Source organism: Crinia signifera, chromosome 11 (assembly GCF_055691185.1).
Source record: "Crinia signifera chromosome 11, ASM5569118v1, whole genome shotgun sequence".
Taxonomy (NCBI): Eukaryota; Metazoa; Chordata; class Amphibia; order Anura; family Myobatrachidae; genus Crinia; species Crinia signifera.
This window is the reverse complement of record NC_139227.1, coordinates 115,807,526-115,827,862: the sequence shown is the minus strand read 5'-3', so window position 1 is coordinate 115,827,862 and position 20,337 is coordinate 115,807,526. Positions and strand designations below refer to the sequence as shown.

The following is a 20,337-nucleotide window of genomic DNA, read 5'->3' as shown; positions in this document are numbered from 1 at the left end:
AGCTGATGGGGATTTTTCTAAATACCCAGTTGGCTAATGGTCAGAGTTTGCCACTCTAGTACAACCATGCAGTTAACTATATAGTTTGGTGTCCGATTGGGCAGCCTGTATATGGGCAGCTAGATCTACAACATTGTAAAACATATTTATATTTTGGGTCCATTAAGTTCCGAAGAATATTTTCCAAGGTCTAACAGGTCAACCTTATAGTTCCAGTGCGCCATTGATGCTACTAATCTTCGGGTGGACGGTGGTGTTGCCTAAAGGCCATACCACCAGGAACTTCCTGTCTATGCACATGAACGTCAGTGGATGTGTGACTTTAGCCCATCTCCAGCCCATCTCCAGTAGGATAGAAGAAAGCTGTGCTAGATCTGTAAAGCGTATTAAGGTCCTTTAAAACTGAAGGGCCAGCGTTGTGAGGCAGTAATGCTATAACCGTTACACCATCCGTACTGCCCCGTATATATAACACATGGAGATAGAACCCATGACCTCAGCGTTGTGAGGCAGTAATGCTATAACCGTTACACCATCCGTACTGCCCCGTATATATAACACATGGAGATAGAACCCATGACCTCAGTGCTGTGAGGCAGTAATGCTATAACCATTACACCATCCGTACTGCCCCGTATATATAACACATGGAGATAGAACTCATGACCTCAGTGCTGTGAGGCAGTAATGCTATAACCATTACACCATCCGTACTGCCCCGTATATATAACACATGGTGGGGATAGAACCCATGACCTCAGCACTGTAAGCCAGTAATGCTAACCATTACACCATCCGTACTGCCCCGTATATATAACACATGGAGATAGAACTCATGACCTCAGTGCTGTGAGGCAGTAATGTAACCATTACACCATCCGTACTGCCCCGTATATATAACACATGGAGATAGAACTCATGACCTCAGTGCTGTGAGGCAGTAATGTAACCATTACACTGTCCGTACTGCCCTGTGTATATAACACATGGTGGGGATAGAGCCCATGACCTCAGCGCTGTGAGGCAGTAATGTAACCATTACACCGTCCGTACTGCCCCGTATATATAACACATTGTGGGAATAGAACCCATGACCTCAGCGCTGTGAGGCAGTAATGCTAACCATTACACCATCCGTGATGCCCCGTGAATATAACAAATGGTGGGGATAGAACCCATGACCTCAGTGCTGTGAGGCAGTAATGCTATAACCATTACACCATCCGTACTGCCCTGTATATATAACACATGGTGGGGATAGAACCCATGACCTCAGCGCTGTGAGGCAGTAATGCTATAACCATTACACCATCCGTACTGCCCTGTATATATAACACATGGTGGGGATAGAACCCATGACCTCAGCGCTGTGAGGCAGTAATGTAACCATTACACCATCCGTACTGCCCTGTATATATAACACATGGTGGGGATAGAACCCATGACCTCAGTGCTGTGAGGCAGTAATGCTATAACCATTACACCATCCGTACTGCCCCGTATATATAACACATTGTGGGAATAGAACCCATGACCTCAGCGCTGTGAGGCAGTAATGCTAACCATTACACCATCCGTGATGCCCCGTGAATATAACAAATGGTGGGTATAGAACCCATGACCTCAGTGCTGTGAGGCAGTAATGCTATAACCATTACACCATCCGTACTGCCCTGTATATATAACACATGGTGGGGATAGAACCCATGACCTCAGCGCTGTGAGGCAGTAATGTAACCATTACACCATCCGTACTGCCCTGTATATATAACACATGGTGGGGATAGAACCCATGACCTCAGTGCTGTGAGGCAGTAATGCTAACCATTACACCGTCCGTACTGCCCCGTATATATAACACATGGTGGGGATAGAACCCATGACCTCAGTGCTGTGAGGCATTACACCATCCGTACTGCCCTAATATCGCTTGGAAAGGGCTTTCTTAGTGATAATATTTACTATATGTTCTAGTGTGTACACTCCTCGCGGCTGAACAGGTAAGTCAATTTGGCTATATAGCCAATGACCCACATGTTCAGCGGGTCACATTGACGTCACTGAACAATCACGTTTACCGGTATTGTTCAGTATGTATATGCTGTATCATCTGGCTGCCGACATTATTGTTGTTAACTATATGCTATTGTATAGGGTGTATGGGGCATTGTTCCAAATCTTCCTGACACTTTACATAGTTACACACTGAAGTTTCCGTTAATAACATATTCCCCAGAATGCTGCATAATGCCGGCACATCACCTGGAGATAGTATGCTAGCCCTTTCGAAGCTTTGTCATTCTTCAGTCCTGCTAGGAAATGCCAATTACTATCCCTTTTCCTAGTCAAAGAAGACAGTCTGTATATGACTTTATAAGGGAATCACTAAGTGCAATTAAACAAATCCTAATTATAGGTACATGTCACAGACTATTAAATATACAGCAATTCATTAATCTAGTGTTACCTGCTGGCACTAGTTCCCGCTCCAAGCACTGTGACTTGTCTATACCAGGTCCCAGTATCATGCAGAGGCTGCCTTACACCAGAGCCTAGGTCTGTGTGTTCCTGGGTGGCATCCTGCTCGCTGCCAACAGCTAATACATGTACAACTGGCACAAAGGTTAACCTCTCCTGGTGCCATGGTTGCCACCTTGGCTCACTCTCCGCCCACATGTACAAATTGTAAATCTATTAGAAAAATAAACTCCTATGGAGAATCCAATTACGTGTGATCGTTTTGCAAGCTGTTTGTTGCACTTATTGTACAGCCGACTTGCAGACTTTGCTCACAGCCCTATAGGGAGCGCCCCCCCCCCCCTTATACAACTTTAGAACACACAAATACTCTGTGAAACACGGGTCAAAGTTGATCGATTTTTCTCCGCAGTGCTCAGGGCTATCAGTAGTACGGAAGAAGTACGGGATTGTTCACAGACCTGGTGAGGATTTTCTGCATCTTTATGAAGCCTTCTACCCGCAGCCCTTTGTGCGGTGACCATGTTTTAAAGCTGTGTTAATACAATGTGGAGCTATTGTGCTCAGATGGCATTGGCTATTGCTGATCGCACCCACTGCCCTCACTGGCCATTCTAGCGTCCGCTTCAAATAGCAAACATTGGTATCAGTTGATAAGAAAAGTTTCAAGGTTGTATTTGTTCTATGAAAGGCCGTTTGTACTTTACGTCTTTGTAATGAAGACCTTTATTCCTTCAGTGACGGTGCAGTGTGTACTGTACACTTACTGGGTGACCTGCATAACAGCCAGATGGTTTTCTGGTTCACAATAGTATCACTTACTAGCTAGGACAGCGGTAGAGCTGGAGGTAATTTAAGGTTTGTGGAATTAGTCTGGTAAAGCATGCTGGGATTAGACGCTGGTTGTTTAATTGGGGCGATTTTCAGGGCATCTTCTATAGCAAGTATTCGGAGCAGGTAAATGCCGCCCCGCAGAGCTCCCGTCCCTCTACATCAGTGTTTTTCAACCACTGTGCCTTGAGCTGTTCTCAAGTGTGCCCCCAGATCTAGAGATGCCCAAACTAGTTTACAGCCACCACCAGTTCAACTGTTATTTACTGGTCTCTTCTTTACATGTAAAGGGCCAATGTAATTTATTTTTGTTGCTTGTGGGGACCAGTGTGATTGATTTTTATATGGAGGCCAATAGGTTTGTGTTTTTTTTTTTTTCTCCTGTGGGGGTCAATGTGTTTTGCCCTTTGGGGATCTCATGGTGTGCCTTGGGAATTTAAAAATCTTATTTAGTGTGCCGCAAGGTAAAAAGGTTGAAAATCACTGCTCTACATGCTGCCAATGCGTTTGTAGCTTTGCACACATGAGGAAAATCACTCGCCACCGAACGATTATCCCCCGGCTCGCAGCACTGAGTAAGTCTGGACTCAGCGCTGTGTAGGCTGTGGGAGAAGGAGGCCGCTGCTAATGTCAGTGGCCCTCCCAACGGCCGGGGAACTCCCATAAACCGCCGGTGTTCTGCCCCCAAACGCCCAGTGTCTGTCACTCACCTTGCGAGTGGCCAACAAAGGTTAACTTTCGCTTGGTCCATTCGCAGGGGAACCCCGCACATACGCACAGAATACTGTGCGCATCTGTGGTCTTTCTATAGTAGACAGGGCTGCGAATTGGCAGCTCAGCGTACAGGTCTCAATTTAGCCCAATATGTACATGCGCCTCTGGTATTAAGGTGTGGATGGGATTGTTCGGCCACCCCCCCCCCCCCCCCCCCCCCTCTGAGAACAGCTGCAGGGGATGAACTTCAGTAACTGCAGTCTGCAGATCACGGTTTCTAAATCTGATCTTTCTTTGTGTAGAGTATTCTCCCAATTACTCCAGTAGACTTCGCTGAAGTCCGACTCATTGCTACAGTATGTTACTTAGCAGCGTTTGTGGGAATGCTCACCTTTTTGCTTTTTGAGGCTTCTTTTGTCTTGTACATTCTGCTTCTCCCCCTTGATGTACACAGCGGTCTAATAACATCTGTCAGTCACTCTCTCACCATAAACTTGACCTTGCGCACACTCCGCAGTTTAACCTGAAGCGCATTTTGCCGGCTTGGCTGCACTCAGGCTTTTCCCTACATAATAAAGAAAACTCTTTGTTTGTGTAATAAATTTGTTGGCCGGTTCTATCCTCACCAGCAGCATTTATGGACTAATGTAATGGGTGCCCAGGGCATAAAAAGCTAAGCTATTCAAAGGCACCTTATTGGAACTTGTTTCTCAAGCATTACCATGTAAAGCAGGGGTGGCCAAACCGCTCCTGGAGATCTACCAACGGTCCACGTTTTCCACATCACCCTGCTGGTGCACAGGTGCAGTCATTACTAATACTCCTTTCACATTGCCAGGTCGCAGGGGTTTGATATCTAGATATCGGTAGGGCAAGTGAAATGAGTGTTTTTTTCTTGAGCAGCAGCAATTTGTAAGGGGTGTCTTTCACATTGCAGCTAATTACCGGGTACAAGCCGGTTTGACCCGGTAACTAGTGCAATGTGAAAAAGGTTACCATGTCCCGTAAACGGGTAGCAACACAGCAATAAGAACTGTTAAGAAAGCAGAGTTCTTACTGGTTCGTTGCAGTGTTGCTTGGCGGTGTGAAGGGGTTAAACGGGTCGAGCGACCAGTTTCCCATTCACACTATTGAGAAGGCAGTGTTTGGAGCAGCACCAGCAATAAGCGCTGCCCCTGCACCCGATGACGCGCCACTGATGATGTCAGCAAATCGCCAGTATTGCCGCTTCACTGTCTGGAGTGTAAACAGACCGCGTATGCACGGTCACACCTGGACTGAACTGGTTAAAAGTCCCGGTGCGACCCTGCATTTGCGCTCTGAAAGCATTAGAACTGTCACATTTTCAAACCTGCTGCATTCATTCCTACTCTAGATCCACAGGTGTCCTGACAGACATGAACTGTTGGTAGATCTTCAGGACAGGTTTGACTACCCCTGAAGTAAAACATTTTCTTTTTCTTTTTTTTTTAAATTGAGGCACGTGGCAGCAAAGTGTGTGATAATTGTGGGTTATTGGTATCATATAATCCGTAACAGAACAGCCTGCAATGCTTTACAATTGGAACACTTCTTATAAAGAGATGCGTAGGGTAGCCTCTATAGGCACACAGCTTATGTTTTTACGTTACAAGTATAGAGATAATAGGTTATGTTTTACAGAACTGTTCTACGGCTTCTTTGAAATTCTCTATAATGCAAAAAAAATAAATTCCCACCAAATGGCTGTAGTTTAATTTTGTTGCAAAGCTTTGCTTAAGCCTGAGCCCAATCTTCTGTGACTAGTGTTGGCATTTACTACTGTGCCAGCCTGTGTCATACCCTCTTCTCCCATCCGCAACAATACAGCCTCTGTGCAGGGATTATTTTAGCCGTCGGTGGAAGTATTTTATGGAGTGCTTACTTATCTGTGTGTTATTGCTCCAGCATTTGTTCTGTATCTAGTGATTAGGTATATGGCCTGTGCTAATCAATAGATTGCAGTTGGCTTTGATAAGCGTGCCTGCGCTTATCTCCAGCAGTGCAAGTAGCTGCGACTCTGCTATTGATTTTTACCAACTAGATAATAGTGAATGTTTCATCCGTTTAATGTAAATCTCTGCTGGTGACAGCCGTAAAAATGTTCTCCTTCATTAAACCAATTTTGTTTACCCCGTTTCATTACTGGCGTGGTGCTAGGCCTTGGGCACTTCGCAGGAAGATGGTAGCTTATGTATGCCTCTTTACATTTAGGGGCCGGATCAGACCCATTCGCTACGGACTAAATTCGCCCCCGATATTTCAGGTTTGCACAGGAAAAAAACCAAAACATCGGGGGCGAATTTGGGCCCAGCGCCACGCCGGCACTCTGGCCCAGCGCCACGCCGGCACTCTGGCCCAGCGCCACGCCGGCACTCTGGCCCAGCGCCACGCCGGCACTCTGGCCCAGCGCCACGCCGGCACTCTGGCCTAAACATCGGGTGTGAACCAGGGTGCAAACGGCTTAGACGAGTTTCACCCTCGCCGCAGCGTTTGTTCCATATTGAGAGTTATGGGGGCGGGGGAACGCCCAGCATTATAGGCATCCCCATCTTACCTGCAAATGTCTGCTTGGGGCGGGTGGTTGACTTCACATGACAGGCACTAGAACAGTCAGTCCAGATTGACTTTTCTTAGTAGAGGCTGGAGAAATCCTTTGATGGTGGCATACGGCTGGGTGGTGTGAACATGCGCAGCCTAGCAAGCAGGTCTGAATCAGGCCCTTAGTGAGCAACTTGCACCAAGAAACGCAGGAGGTAGTGCCCCCCCCCCCCCATTTTCTGCAGCAGTGTTTGTACCTGGTTTGATCATCATGCATACAGATGCCTGGAGACCGGCTGCGCAGTGCAGGCTGTAAGCCAGTTCCAGCTCTGGAAAGCTCTGGCAGTGATCAGGGATTTCCTGCAGAATCCACCTTTTCCTGCATCCTATACAAACACCTGGAGTTAGGTCGCTGGGAATATCTTGTTTTATTGGGACCTTTCAATGGAACGTGTATGAAAAATAAAAGCACGCGTGTTTACACAGTTTCTTTATCGGAAACTATGCAACTGTGCTCCACCCTTGGCCCGTGACCAATTGTGTTTTGGGTTTCTTAAAAACAGCCCTAGATGGAAGTATTTAGAACAGGCAGTTGGTACATGCTGGACCTAGTAGTTCCACATGCTGCCTACTTCCGCTCTAGAGCTTGTACTACTCCAGGACACGGAGCCGTCTGCTCGCATCCCCTATTCCGGTAACCGCACTCCCCAGGAGCACAGAGGTCATGTTTGCAGCGGAGGAAGTCATGTTGCAAGGTGGTGACCACATGTCCACACCACTTGTTTAGTTCCCTATATAACATTTATCCAAAAGCAAGCATAGAGTCCACAGTAGATCACGTTATTGAAGGTGTCTTACTGGTTATGTCCGGACAGAATGGGTATATACAGTGTCATACACCATGGCCTGCTTGTCCTTTATTTTAACAATGTAAATCTCCTTTGCACGTCTGCAGCCTCTGGATCTAGCAAGCTCCTAGCATGCAATGTGCTGTAAATACGATCAACTTTTGTTGCATTGACATATCTATATCTGCATCGTTTATTTTGCTAAGCCAACACCTTCCAGCAGTTTTTTTTTTCTGATGAAGAATTTAAAAGGGCAAATATATTAAAAGCAGAACACTTGTGAATATGCATTTATCACCCTTTCAAATCCCGCTTTGAATATTCCACTGACTAGTTATATATATCCCACAAAGTTCACTATATACGGTGATTTACTTTGCAGCACTAAGTTTGGGAATTTCTGAGCCAGATGGGTTAATGTGCACAGACTGAGAAGACTTTGCTGCTCAGTGAAGGCTGTACATGGTACTTGTGCTTTGTGTCAGCCCATTTCTAACTGTCAGTCATTTGTTTTGTACCACTAATAAACTTCTTTTGTGGTTTTCTCCTCTAGGACTTGGGTTCATCATGGTTTCCATTCCAGAATTTTACAGAGGGAAGAATGTCCTCATCACAGGAGCCACCGGATTTATGGGGAAGGTTCTCCTGGAAAAGCTGATGCGGTCGTGTCCGGGAATAAAAATGGTGTATGTGCTGGTTCGGCCTAAAGCGGGCCAGAAACCTCAGGAAAGAGTGGCTGAAATGATGAGCTGTAAGGTAGGTTCTACAGCACCTTGCGGCCTCACGGAAAGTGTTTATTACAGCGTTCCATCTGTTCTAGGTGCAGCAATAGAAACCTTGTCATTGTCTTCCATTTATACCAGTGAAAAACTGGAGTCGCGGGTCACATTGAGTTGTAGGATAATGGGCACATGTGGTTTTTTGGCCTCAGTGACCAGCTCATTGGCCGCTTTTAACCCGCAGTGGAAGTCCATATATGATCGGCTAGTGTAGCCGAAACACTTGAATTGCCCCAAAAAACTTTCTGCATTAAAGCTGATAGGGACCACAGGTTGAGTACATGTTGATAGCACACTGGCCTTCTGGTCACATAGTAAAGATCAATTCCTACAATACGATCTGTGTACAAATAGAATTGTTTGTTCCTTCCAGATTAGGTTATCCAGGAACTTTTTGGGACAGATTTTGAAAGCTGTAGCAATAATGTTCTCTATTGGTCAATGGTCCCTAGCAGGAAACGGACAACATGTGCTACAATGTTAAGCTGCAGTAGTGCATATGTACGTACGTACGTACATGCAGGCGCGGGGGCTCTGTTTCATGCAATGGTTTTTAAATGGTGCAGATGTGAGCGGGAGGACCAAGCCTAAACCATCCTCTCTTGGGACCGGTTCTCCCTCCCACACCCTTTCATCTGCCACATCACAGTTTTAGACAGGGAATCTAACCATTAAGAAGCAGTCCATGGGGGGATTCCTGCTAAAGGGGTGGGAGGCAGAGTAGGTAGGCACATTGGTAATACTTTGTACTAGTTGGTGGTGCAGCCGTTCAATAAGTATGAAGGTGTCATAAAATTATTCGGTAATGCAGAGGAACATTTAATGAGAACATCAGGGGTATCCAATTAGCCACAAGGTTTACTCAGCAGGTATTTACATAGCTTTTTTACTCCCGTGACCCAATATCTGGACTGGGGTGTGGGATACCACGAATTCCGTATAAACTGTGGAATCCATGTGTTTTTTTTTTTTTTGTTTTTTTTTTTTTGTTTTTTTTTTTATATTCATGTGTGTGACACCATTTTGTGGGTTTTTCCTGTGCAGACTTTAACTTGCAAAGTTTAGTCTGTCTGGGGGTTAATCCTTCCGGCACCGGCAATTTGTCAAGTGGGTTCTAATTAAATCCCCCCATCGTTTGTTAATCATGAGTGCTGTTGCATTTGTCTTCACATATAGATTGAGTTAATGATTTTCACACTGTTAGGACAGTGCTGTGTTCTGTGGGATTACACTGCTGCAAAATGGGAAAAAATTGATAAAAAGACGTCTGGTGTAAGTAAACGCGCTGTGCGACCCAAAGGGCTGCAGCAATGATAAGAGAGGACACACCTGTATTTTTCATATGCGTTCATCCCCCACAGTCTGATTTGCCTCAGTGGGCGCACAAACAGTACACGTCAGGGTCAAATTGGTCAGAACGTAATCATATTAGTATTGTCTTTGGACTGTGGTGATATCGGAACTCCCTTTCTATATCTTATCTGTGCTGTTTGGCATAGCGCTTGCGCTCTGTGACCTGACTCGGATTTGCAGGGAGCATAGGACCCACGTCACACTCTTTCCTTTGGCAGACAAGTCCATCTGATACAACGCTACATATCTGAAGTATTTTAAATGACTATTGCAATGTACTATAAAACCAGATTGATTTCACTTTGGATTTGACCTTGATATTCAAATGCCCTTGACCTTAAAATGTATAACTATATAGATGTATCTTTATTCACCCAGCATTACTGAAGTGTGTAGGGAGAGCGTTCTAAGAGATTCTGCTCCGCTCAGAACACTCTGACCCCGACACCTCGCTGTGTGCCAAGAGACCTGTGTTCTAACACTGGCAGCCACCGATCAATAACCTACGTGCAGGTTATTAATCGCCGCCAGATTCAGAACCGCGGGGCCGCGCTTTTGGATCACTGTGTGGTCTAAACACACAGCAATATTCAGCCGTTTTCTGAGCGATTTATTGAATTATGTAAAAATCGCTCAGACAATGCCTGAATATCACTGTGTGTTGGGGTCTCCAGTGTAGAAAATCACTGTACTTTTAAGTTGTCTTTCTGAAATCTTCTGCCTCATCCCCATTGTAGCTGCATAAAAAGTGGCTCAGTGTCCCGGGTGCACTAAGGGGGTGGTACAGGGTTCCGACGTCGGGTAAATGACTGTCGGGACCCCGTCCGGCACCCGTGCACTGATCAGTACTTTTGCCACAAAGGACTTGGAATAAAGTCGCAAAGATACGTGATGCACAGTGCGGTCTGCACATGACCCGTACTGACCACACTGCCTTGCCGGCAATCGGCTACAAAGGGCTGCCGCTATATTAATTCATCAGGCAGCATTGCATCCCCCATAGAACCGTATGGGCAGAGCAGGAGAGATCCATTCAGGGGATACTTAATATATGTAGCTAACTGACAAAAACGTGTTTTTCAGGGATTTCACCGCAAATATTAAATGATTAATGGGCCCCAATATGAGAAGAGTGGAATTTTTGTGTAAAAATAAAGTGTGATTTCCACGCACAATATTCTGTATGGGGACAAATTTTTCTCTACAGATACAATATTTTTAGTGTTAAGGTCCATACACACTGGGCGACTATGCCCAGCGTGTATGGACAGCGATGATGCCAATCATCGCTGCGGGGAAACCTCTCAGTGCATACACACTGAGCAGCTTTCCCCCTGCCCGGCACCGACGGAGAGGGGAGGACGGCGTTGCATAGCGCAGAGCTATGCAAAGCCGTCCTCGATGCCGAATAACAGACCAACATAATATCAATGCCAGCACCAGCGGCTGAAGTAGGCAACACTTGAATTGGTCTCTAGTGGCTAACAGTGCGCAAAAGACTGTAATTCCCCAACTTAGAAGCGAGGAGCGGTGTTAGCCTTTTATTATATAGGATGACAACATCGGCAGATGGGTGACTTTGTTAATGCAAAACCTAACAAAAGCATATTTCGAGCAGAACTTTGTGCCATGTATGGATAGATTTTTTGTTGGGTCATTTCAGTGCAGCGTGATACCCTGGAGCTTATTCATTAGATCGCATTGTTATGCCCGACCACAGGATTTTGGGTTGCGAGCAGAATCTGCCCAAAACTGTGCTTCCTTGCTGTTTTTATACCTTTTAGAGCGGCACAAACAGCCGTGCGGCAGACATGAAGGGTGACATTCTATGGGATGAGATTTTTTCGCACTTTCAAAATCGCCCATTATCGCACTTTTTTAATATCGCATTTTTGCCACGAATTCGCATATTTAATGAGGTGCGAATTCTGGAATGAAAAGTGCGATAAAGTGCGAATTTTAGGCATGAAAATGTGCGAATTTAAGGAAATGTGCGATTTTTTTTTGTTCGTCAAAAAAAAAAAATAACCAGCCCCGGGCTCATTGAGCTGGGGCTGGTTCCAAAAATACGGGGGACAAAAAGCATAGGGGTCCCCCGTATTTCTGAAACCAGCCCCGGACTCTTGGACCGGTCCTGGTTCCAAAAATACGGGGGACAAAAAATCTGGGGGTCCCCCGTATTTCGAAACCAGCACCGGGCTCCAACAGCCCTCGGTGTCATGCCACAGCCGGGGGACACTTTTTATATAAGGTCCCCCGGCCGAAACATGAGCACCGTGGCTGGTCAGCCTTGGACGGGGTACCTGGAGGAGTGGGGACCCCCCCCCCCCATAAAGGGGTCCCCCCCCCCCAGGCTTCACCCGTCCAGGGCTGAAGCCCGGGGCTGTCACCGGCGTCCGTGGCCAGTGGACGCCGGCCTGATAGTGTTAAATCTTCCATACATAACATTGCTTGATACAGAAAAACTACAAGTGCCAGCAGACCTCCCCCGCATGCTGGGACTTGGAGAACCACAAGTCCCAGCATGCGGGGCATTAATGGGCCCGCTGGGACTTGTAGTCCACCTGTAAAAAAGAATGTTAAAAAAAACACACACACAGAGAAGTAAAACTTTATTACACACACACCTCACTTTTACACCCACATACTCACCGATCCAGGATCCAGCGCTGGTCTCCCTTCTGCTGCAGAGCCGGTCAGCCCGCACTGACAGCGGGGACAACCGGCTCTCTCCGATGCCGCTAACAGCCTATGTAGCGCTGTCCCAGCGCTACAGAGGCTGAGAGCGTGATTGGCTGATGCGCTGTCCCAGCGCTACATAGGCTGTTAGCGGCATCGGCATTTTTTTTTTTTTGTATGTTTTATTCCTTATTTGTGTGTCCTTCCTTCTATTGAGGATTATTATTGGGGTCAAATATAAAGTTTGGGCCCTCAATAGCCAGCCCTTATGCAAGATGTAAAGATATAATAATTAAACGGGACAAAATCTGAGTGAAGGCAAGGAACCTAGGAGTATTGGAGAGCTGAAAGGTCTAGAACAAACCAGTTGAGCAGGAGAATGGTTGGGATGGGGAATAGGGAGGCAGGCGTTTTGTTTTTGTATTTGTGGGATGCATGTATTGGTACTGTTTTCTGCTTTTATGACCCATGTTAATAATATGTAACATCAGAATTTCTGTATATTTATATATGAAGGGGGTCAATTGTATGTTAAAGGGGGAAAGAGGAGAGAGTGTTGTATAATGTAAAACTAATAAAGAAGTATTAAAAAAAAAAAACACACACACAGAGAAGTAAAACTTTATTACACACACACACACACACCTCACTTTTACACCCACATACTCACCGATCCAGGATCCAGCGCTGGTCTCCCTTCTGCTGCAGAGCCGGTCAGCCCGCACTGACAGCGGGGACAACCGGCTCTCTCCGATGCCGCTAACAGCCTATGTAGCGCTGTCCCAGCGCTACAGAGGCTGAGAGCGTGATTGGCTGATGCGCTGTCCCAGCGCTACATAGGCTGTTAGCGGCATCGGAGAGAGCCGGTTGTCCCCGCTGTCAGTGCGGGCTGACCGGCTCTGCAGCAGAAGGGAGACCAGCGCTGGATCCTGGATCGGTGAGTATGTGGGTGTAAAAGTGAGGTGTGTGTGTAATAAAGTTTTACTTCTCTGTGTGTGTGTTTTTTTTAACATTCTTTTTTACAGGTGGACTACAAGTCCCAGCGGGCCCATTAATGCCCCGCATGCTGGGACTTGTGGTTCTCAAAGTCCCAGCATGCGGGGGAGGTCTGCTGGCACTTGTAGTTTTTCTGTATCAAGCAATGTTATGTATGGAAGATTTAACACTATCAGGCCGGCGTCCACTGGCCACGGACGCCGGTGACAGCCCCGGGCTTCAGCCCTGGACGGGTGAAGCCTGGGGGGGGGGGGACCCCTTTATGGGGGGGGGTCCCCACTCCTCCAGGTACCCCGTCCAAGGCTGACCAGCCACGGTGCTCATGTTTCGGCCGGGGGACCTTATATAAAAAGTGTCCCCCGGCTGTGGCATGACACCGAGGGCTGTTGGAGCCCGGTGCTGGTTTCGAAATACGGGGGACCCCCAGATTTTTTGTCCCCCGTATTTTTGGAACCAGGACCGGTCCAAGAGTCCGGGGCTGGTTTCAGAAATACGGGGGACCCCTATGCTTTTTGTCCCCCGTATTTTTGGAACCAGCCCCAGCTCAATGAGCCTGGGGCTGGTTATGCTCAGGAGGGGGGACCCCACGCAATTTTTTTTGTCAAAACACTTTTCCACATTTTTTAACACAGGGCCATGCACACATCTCTATGATCTGTGCAGGGTTCTGGCCAAATCGCATATCAGAACCTGGTCTGATTTTTTTTTTTTTAGATTTTTAGACCCATTTTTCAAATTCGCATCTCATTAAATATGCGAATTGTATACTTTTCAATGTGAAAACATCTGGATGCGAGTTCTGGCGAAAACTAAAAATCGCACTTCTAAAAAGTGCGATTTCGCGGCAAAACCGCACTTTTTGCCGATTTTCGCATCTCATTAAATATGCGAATTAGGGATAAAGTGCGAAAACGGCCGTTTTTGCGATAAAATTCGCCAAAGTCAGATTATCTCATCCCATAGAATGTCACCCGAAGTCAGAGAATGTCTGTTCTCTCTCCACTAAACACCTGGCTTAAGTCGCGAGAACAGGCATTAAATAAACCTACAGTCGATTTGAATAGCTCCAGGAGCGATTGCTACTGCTCTGAATTGAAGTGACTTGTACATATCTAAATCAGGCATGCCCAAACTGTTGTCCTCCAGCTGTTGTGAAACTACACATCCCAGCATGCTTTGCCATAATTTTAGCATTCCATAAAAACAAAACTGTGGCAAGGCATGATGGGACTTTTAGTTTCACAGCAGCTGGAGGGCGATAGTTTGGGCATGCCTGATCTAAATGGTAGTATTATCTTTCTGTGTAGATGGTTTGTCCTACCACTTTCAGAAGCTGGCATAAAATACCTGGCCTACATCTGCATGGAAAGAATTCCGTTGTGGATACAACCAGCGGAACGTCGGGAAAGCACTCATTTATAGTGTGTGTAATGCCGTTTTTTGGCTGTTCATAGCTTTCATAGTGTCGCTTGCGTGTTTCAACCCTGCAAATACTGTTACTATTTTTGTGTGTGATTTATTTAGGGAAGAATTGATCGCAAATGTTTTTATCAAATGGGCAAACCCATGCTGCACTGCAGGTGGCGTAGATGTAACCTGTGCAAAGAGTTAGATTTGGATGAGTTATTTTTTTTTCTGTGCAGGCTAAATACTGGCAGCTTTATTTTACAATGCAATTTAGATTTCAGTTTGAACACACCCCACCGAAATCTAACTCTCTCTGCACATGTTACTTCTGCCCCACCTGCAGTGCAGCACGGTTTTTCTCATTTGAGAAAAGCTTTTTATTGTTCGAACCAGTCTTTTATTTATGTGACTGCTCAGGGTGCCTGTTTGTGAAATAACTGTGTACTGTTGCTATTGCCCCCGCAGTAATTTCATCACAAACTGCTCCCACCCCGCAGTAATTCAATAAAAAAAAAAAAAAAAAAACGGTTCCAAGCTGGAAGTCTGTAAAAAGCTTAGGCATACCTCTCTGCATCAGAGCAGTGGGTGCCACTGAGACAAAGCACTGGTGGAGCATGCTGGACCTAAGTCACACCGCATCACTATAGGCCACAGACCTTAATTCTGAAGATCACTGCATTGCCAGAGCCCGATAGTGGCAGTAAGCATCTCTGGCAGTTGGCGGCACCGGATGGAGTAACAATCCCGGCGGTTGAAATACCGACGCCGGAATCCCGACCGCTGCAATGCCGGCAATTTCTCCCTCTACGGGAGTCCACAACACCCATAGAGGGAGAATAAAATAGTGTGCCCAGCGTATTGAAGGCACCGGGCCCGCTGCATGGAGTCCGCAAGGGGGCGCGATCCACGGCCCCCACTTGTCGATATTTCGGCGGTCGGGATACCGGCGTCAGTATTTCGACTGCCGGGATTCCGACCGCCGGGATTTCATACTGAATCCGGCGGCACATCTGACTACCGCTTGCGGCACACTAGTGTGCTGCGGAACAGTTTGTGAGAAATGCTGCCCTAACAGTTGAACATCATTTTCAAACCAATCAAAATACCTGAGGCAACTGAGGATAATTTGGCAATAAACAGGCTCTATCACAATACTAAAATAGTTTTCTCTACCGTCCAATGGGATACTGGGCTTCACTACTATGGGGATTGAGACCTCCGCAGGAGAGACAGGCACATAAAAGAACTTTCAGTGTGGGTGCACTGGCTCCTCCCCTCAATCTCCCTCCACTAGTCAGTTTTGAAAAATGTGCCTCAGGAGAGGCAGTGCTTCTGGATGCTCCAGAGTTTTTTCCACATTTATTTTCAAGTTTGTTATTTTGGGGCGCTGTAGTGACCACACAGCTGTCCTGCTTCGTGGGTGTCAGGGGAAGGGTCAGTCCCCGACCTCTTCAGGTGCAGAGCTGACCCTGCTACAGGACAATCCAGTCCTGCGTGGGACTTGTCACCGCACAGCATTGCGCTGTAGCGAGCAAGTCCCCTAGCCGCCGCACACCCCTGACAGGTCTGAAGACATCAGTGGTGAGTACAGGCTGGGGGTCCCACAAGGGGTCCCCGCAGCCATTTCTGGTGCGGCAAGACGACGGCTAGTAATGGCGGCTCTCCAGCAGGGACCGCGTGAACACCGCGTCTGATAACTGGCATAGGGGTGCTGCCGCTGGACCACCAGGGACACCCCTCAGGGTATAATGTATGATATATATATTTTACACCTTTAATAATGTCAGTATAATTATATGTAAGCGCCAGCTCCGTGTAAGGGGGCGGGGCTTCACTCAGAGCGGGACCAAGCTCTGCTGGGCGCGCGCTGTCACTTCCTGCTTCTTCACACGCTGCCAGACTCCATTACAGGGCTCCTCACTGGCGTGGTGGATCCGGGTACTTGCAGCACGGCAGAGACAGCAGGTTTTTATAGCGATTTAGCGCTGCTGCGCTATCTAGCTTAGTCAGACACTGTGTTGGTTATATATCACTGTGTTTAGCGTTACCAGCTCACCCAGATCTGTGAGTTCAGGTTAAGGGTGCACTTGGCTCCCCAATTGCTCTGTTTTTTCCCCACTGTTTAGTTACAGACACAGCATAAAGCAAGCACATAGTCTGTTTTTCACTCAGAGGAAACACATCCAGCAGTGTGTGCACGTGTGTGACTGCGTGGGGGTTGTGTTTGTTACTACAGACATTGTAGTACTATCTCATCATGGTGAAAAAGTTCACTTGTATGGTGTGTAGCACCAAGTTTGTGCCCAAGTCACAGTCCCAGGTTACTTGTGAGGCTTGTATGTCACCACAGCCCAGTAGTGCTGACACCCAGATCAGTGGGGTTCCCCCACAGCTGGCGGGGCAATCGCAGGCAGACGAGCAGGAGCCTGCGTGGGCCTCCAACATAAAGACCTTGTTGGATTCTGTGGCTTCACAGCTTTCCACTAACACTCAGCAAACGCAGAGGGTTCAGAGGGAATTGTCCATGTTATCTGCCAGGGTGGATATTCTTCATACCCAAAATGTACCTCCCCCGCCCGCACAGCCTCAAAAGAGGCAGGCTACTGCTATGGATCCTGACACAGATGAGGACGATGAGGACATATTGGAGGAGGGTGAGGAGCAGGGTCTGCAGGAACCAGCTCCTGAGACGGCAGTACATGGTCCCGAGCCCCTTATCAGGGCCATTAGGGATGTTTTAGATCTCCCTGTAGAGGCATCCACAGAAGGAGATCCTTTCTTCATGACTCAGAAGAAACAGCCAGTGTACTTCCCTGAGCAGGCAGAGTTAGAAACTGCTTTCAGGGCTGCATGGCAAAACCCTGATAAGAGGTTTACTCTTTCAAAAAGGTTCACAAATGCATATCCTTTTGAACCTTTGGGCAGAAAGAAATGGGAGGAGCCACCGGTAGTGGACTCCTCTGTTTCCCGCCTTTCTAAGAAGGTGTTGTTACCAGTCCCAGGGGTATCCACCCTTAAGGACGGGGCGGACAGAAGGCTGGAAGCTACCCTCAAGTCCATCTATACGGCTAGTGGGGCATCCCAGCGTCCAGTTTTAGCCAGCTGCTGGATGGCCAAGGCTATTCATACCTGGTCAACCCAGATTCAGGAAGGCTTGTTGGGTGACATGACTGTGGCCCAGATAGGGGACAGCCTGCGTCACATTCAGGATACCGCAAAAATCCTGTGCGAGGCACAAAAGGAATTGGGCGCAATTAACGCGCGCAATTCAGCCATGGCGGTGTCAGCCAGACGGGCCTTGTGGCTGCGGCAGTGGTCTGCAGATGTAGACTCAAAGAAGAGTGTGGAGGGTATTCCCTTTACAGGAGAATGGCTGTTTGGCAGTGAATTAGACGGTTGGATTTCCAAAGCCACGGCAGGAAAATCTACCTTCCTTCCATCAGCCCCCACGGTTGCAAAGCGTACCTTCACAGGTGCTTCCCAGCAGTCCTTTCGTGGGAACAGGTTTCGCCCCAAGGCTAGGGGCGCCTCCAATGCCAGCAGGGGCACGAGAGGCAAGTTTAGGAAGCCTAACACCTCCAACACCCAGGACCGTCCAAATGCCGCGACTTCCTCTAAGCCTGCAGCATGACGGGGTTTTCCCGCCACGAGACTCTCTCGCGGTGGGAGCGCGATTGTTGCATTTCAGCCATGTGTGGGACGCCTCGGGTCTGGATACCTGGGCCAGAGGTCTCATTTCTCTAGGTTACAAGCTGGAATTCGACAAACCCCCTCCCAGACGATACTTCAGGTCGGCACTTCCAGCATCCCAGGAAGATCAGGTGCTCCTTCAGGGGGCCATTACCAGGCTGCTTCAGTCTCGGGTAATTGTACCGGTGCCAGTCACGGAGCAGGGCCAGGGATATTATTCCAACTTATTCCTGGTACCGAAGCCAGACGGCTCAGTAAGACCCATCCTGAATCTAAAGTCACTGAACCCCTTCCTGCGCGTGTTCAAGTTCAGGATGGAGTCCTTGCGCTCTGTGATCGCCAGCCTAGAAAGAGGGGAGTTCCTGGCCTCTATAGACGTCAAAGACGCCTATCTACACATTCCTATCTGGCCCCCACACCAAATCTATCTCAGGTTTGCCTTGGGGAACGACCATTACCAATTCCGGGCGTTACCTTTCGGCCTGTCGACAGCCCCGCTGGTTTTCACAAAGGTAATGGCGGAAATGATGTCACTACTCAGGCTCCGAAGGGTGAATGTAGTGCCATACCTGGACGACCTGCTAATAAAAGAAGGGTCGGTGGAGGCTTTAAGCAGTGCTCTCAATCTGTCCATATAGGTTCTAAGAGACCACGGGTGGATCCTAAACATGCCCAAATCATCGCTGGTTCCAACCCAGAGGATGGTTTTCTTGGGCATGATCCTGGATACATCAGAACAAAAAGTTTTTCTGCCGATGGAAAAGGTCACTGCAATACAACAGCTGGTCAGGGAGGTCCTACAGTCACCTCTGGTACAGATCCATCTTTGCCTCCGGCTTCTAGGCAAGATGGTGGCTTCATTCGAAGCAATACAATTTGGCCGCTTCCATTCCAGGACCTTTCAATTGGATATTCTGACAAAATGGTCCGGCTCCCCCCTGCAGATGCGCAGAAGGATTGGCCTTGCAACAAGAACCAGGATCTCGCTACAGTGGTGGCTAGATTCATCCAATTTGTTGGCGGGCAGACGGTTCCAGATCCAGGACTGGATTCTGGTAACCACGGACGCCAGCCTGAGGGGCTGGGGAGCTGTGACACAGGGAGTCCGCCTACAGGGTCGATGGTCTCCACTGGAGTCAGGCCTTCATATCAACAAGCTGGAGTTGAGGGCGGTCTACTATGCCCTGTTACAGGCAGCTCCATTGTTACAGGGAAAGGCGATCCAGGTCCAGTCGGACAATGCCACCACTGTGGCCTATATAAATCGGCAGGGTGGTACCAAGAGCATGCCTTGCATGAGAGAAGCGTCGAAAATTCTGTCCTGGGCGGAACAGAATGTCCAGGCCCTGTCTGCCATTTTTATCCCGGGGGTCGACAATTGGGAGGCGGACTTCCTGAGTCGTCACGATCTTCACCCGGGAGAGTGGGGCCTTCACACTCAAGTGTTCAATGCCATAGTGGATCTGTGGGGGCTCCCTCAGATCGACCTGATGGCTTCACGATTGAACCACAAGGTAGCAATGTACTGTGCACGGACCAGAGACCCAGGGGCGATAGCGGTGGACGCTCTCACCTGGACCTGGGATTTCCAATTGGTGTACCTCTTCCCACCTCTCCCATTGTTGGCTCGGGTGCTAAAGCGGCTCCGGCATCAGGGGACGGAGGCCATACTGGTGGCACCAGACTGGCCAAGAAGGGCCTGGTACGGGGACATTCAGGCCATGCTAGTGGAAGACCCGTGGCGTCTGCCCCTAAGAGAAGACCTGCTCCTCCAGGGCCCGTTCGTCTTCCAGGACTTACAGCGGCTACGTTTAACGGCCTGGAGGTTGAGCGGCAGATCTTAGTCCACAAGGGTCTCCATCCCTCTGTCGTCACTACAATGATAAAAGCCAGGAAGCCGGTGACGGCTGCTCATTATCATGTAATATGGCGCAGATATATTGCCTGGTGTGAGAAGAATGACTTGCCTCCGGCCAGTTTTCGATTAAACAATCTGCTACGTT

The 20,337-nt window shown here is 48.0% G+C and overlaps 1 protein-coding gene across 2 annotated transcripts in view; it reads left to right on the top strand.

Annotated features, from left to right (window-relative positions):
• Positions 1-20,337, top strand: part of FAR1 (fatty acyl-CoA reductase 1) — an 80,823-nt gene that overhangs the window by 26,857 nt on the left and 33,629 nt on the right. For both annotated transcript variants that reach the window (XM_083164339.1, XM_083164338.1), the window contains exon 2: positions 7,984-8,186. In XM_083164339.1, the coding sequence (XP_083020465.1) occupies positions 7,998-8,186 (189 nt within the window). In that variant the 5' untranslated portion in view covers positions 7,984-7,997. The remainder of the gene's footprint in view (positions 1-7,983; positions 8,187-20,337) is intronic.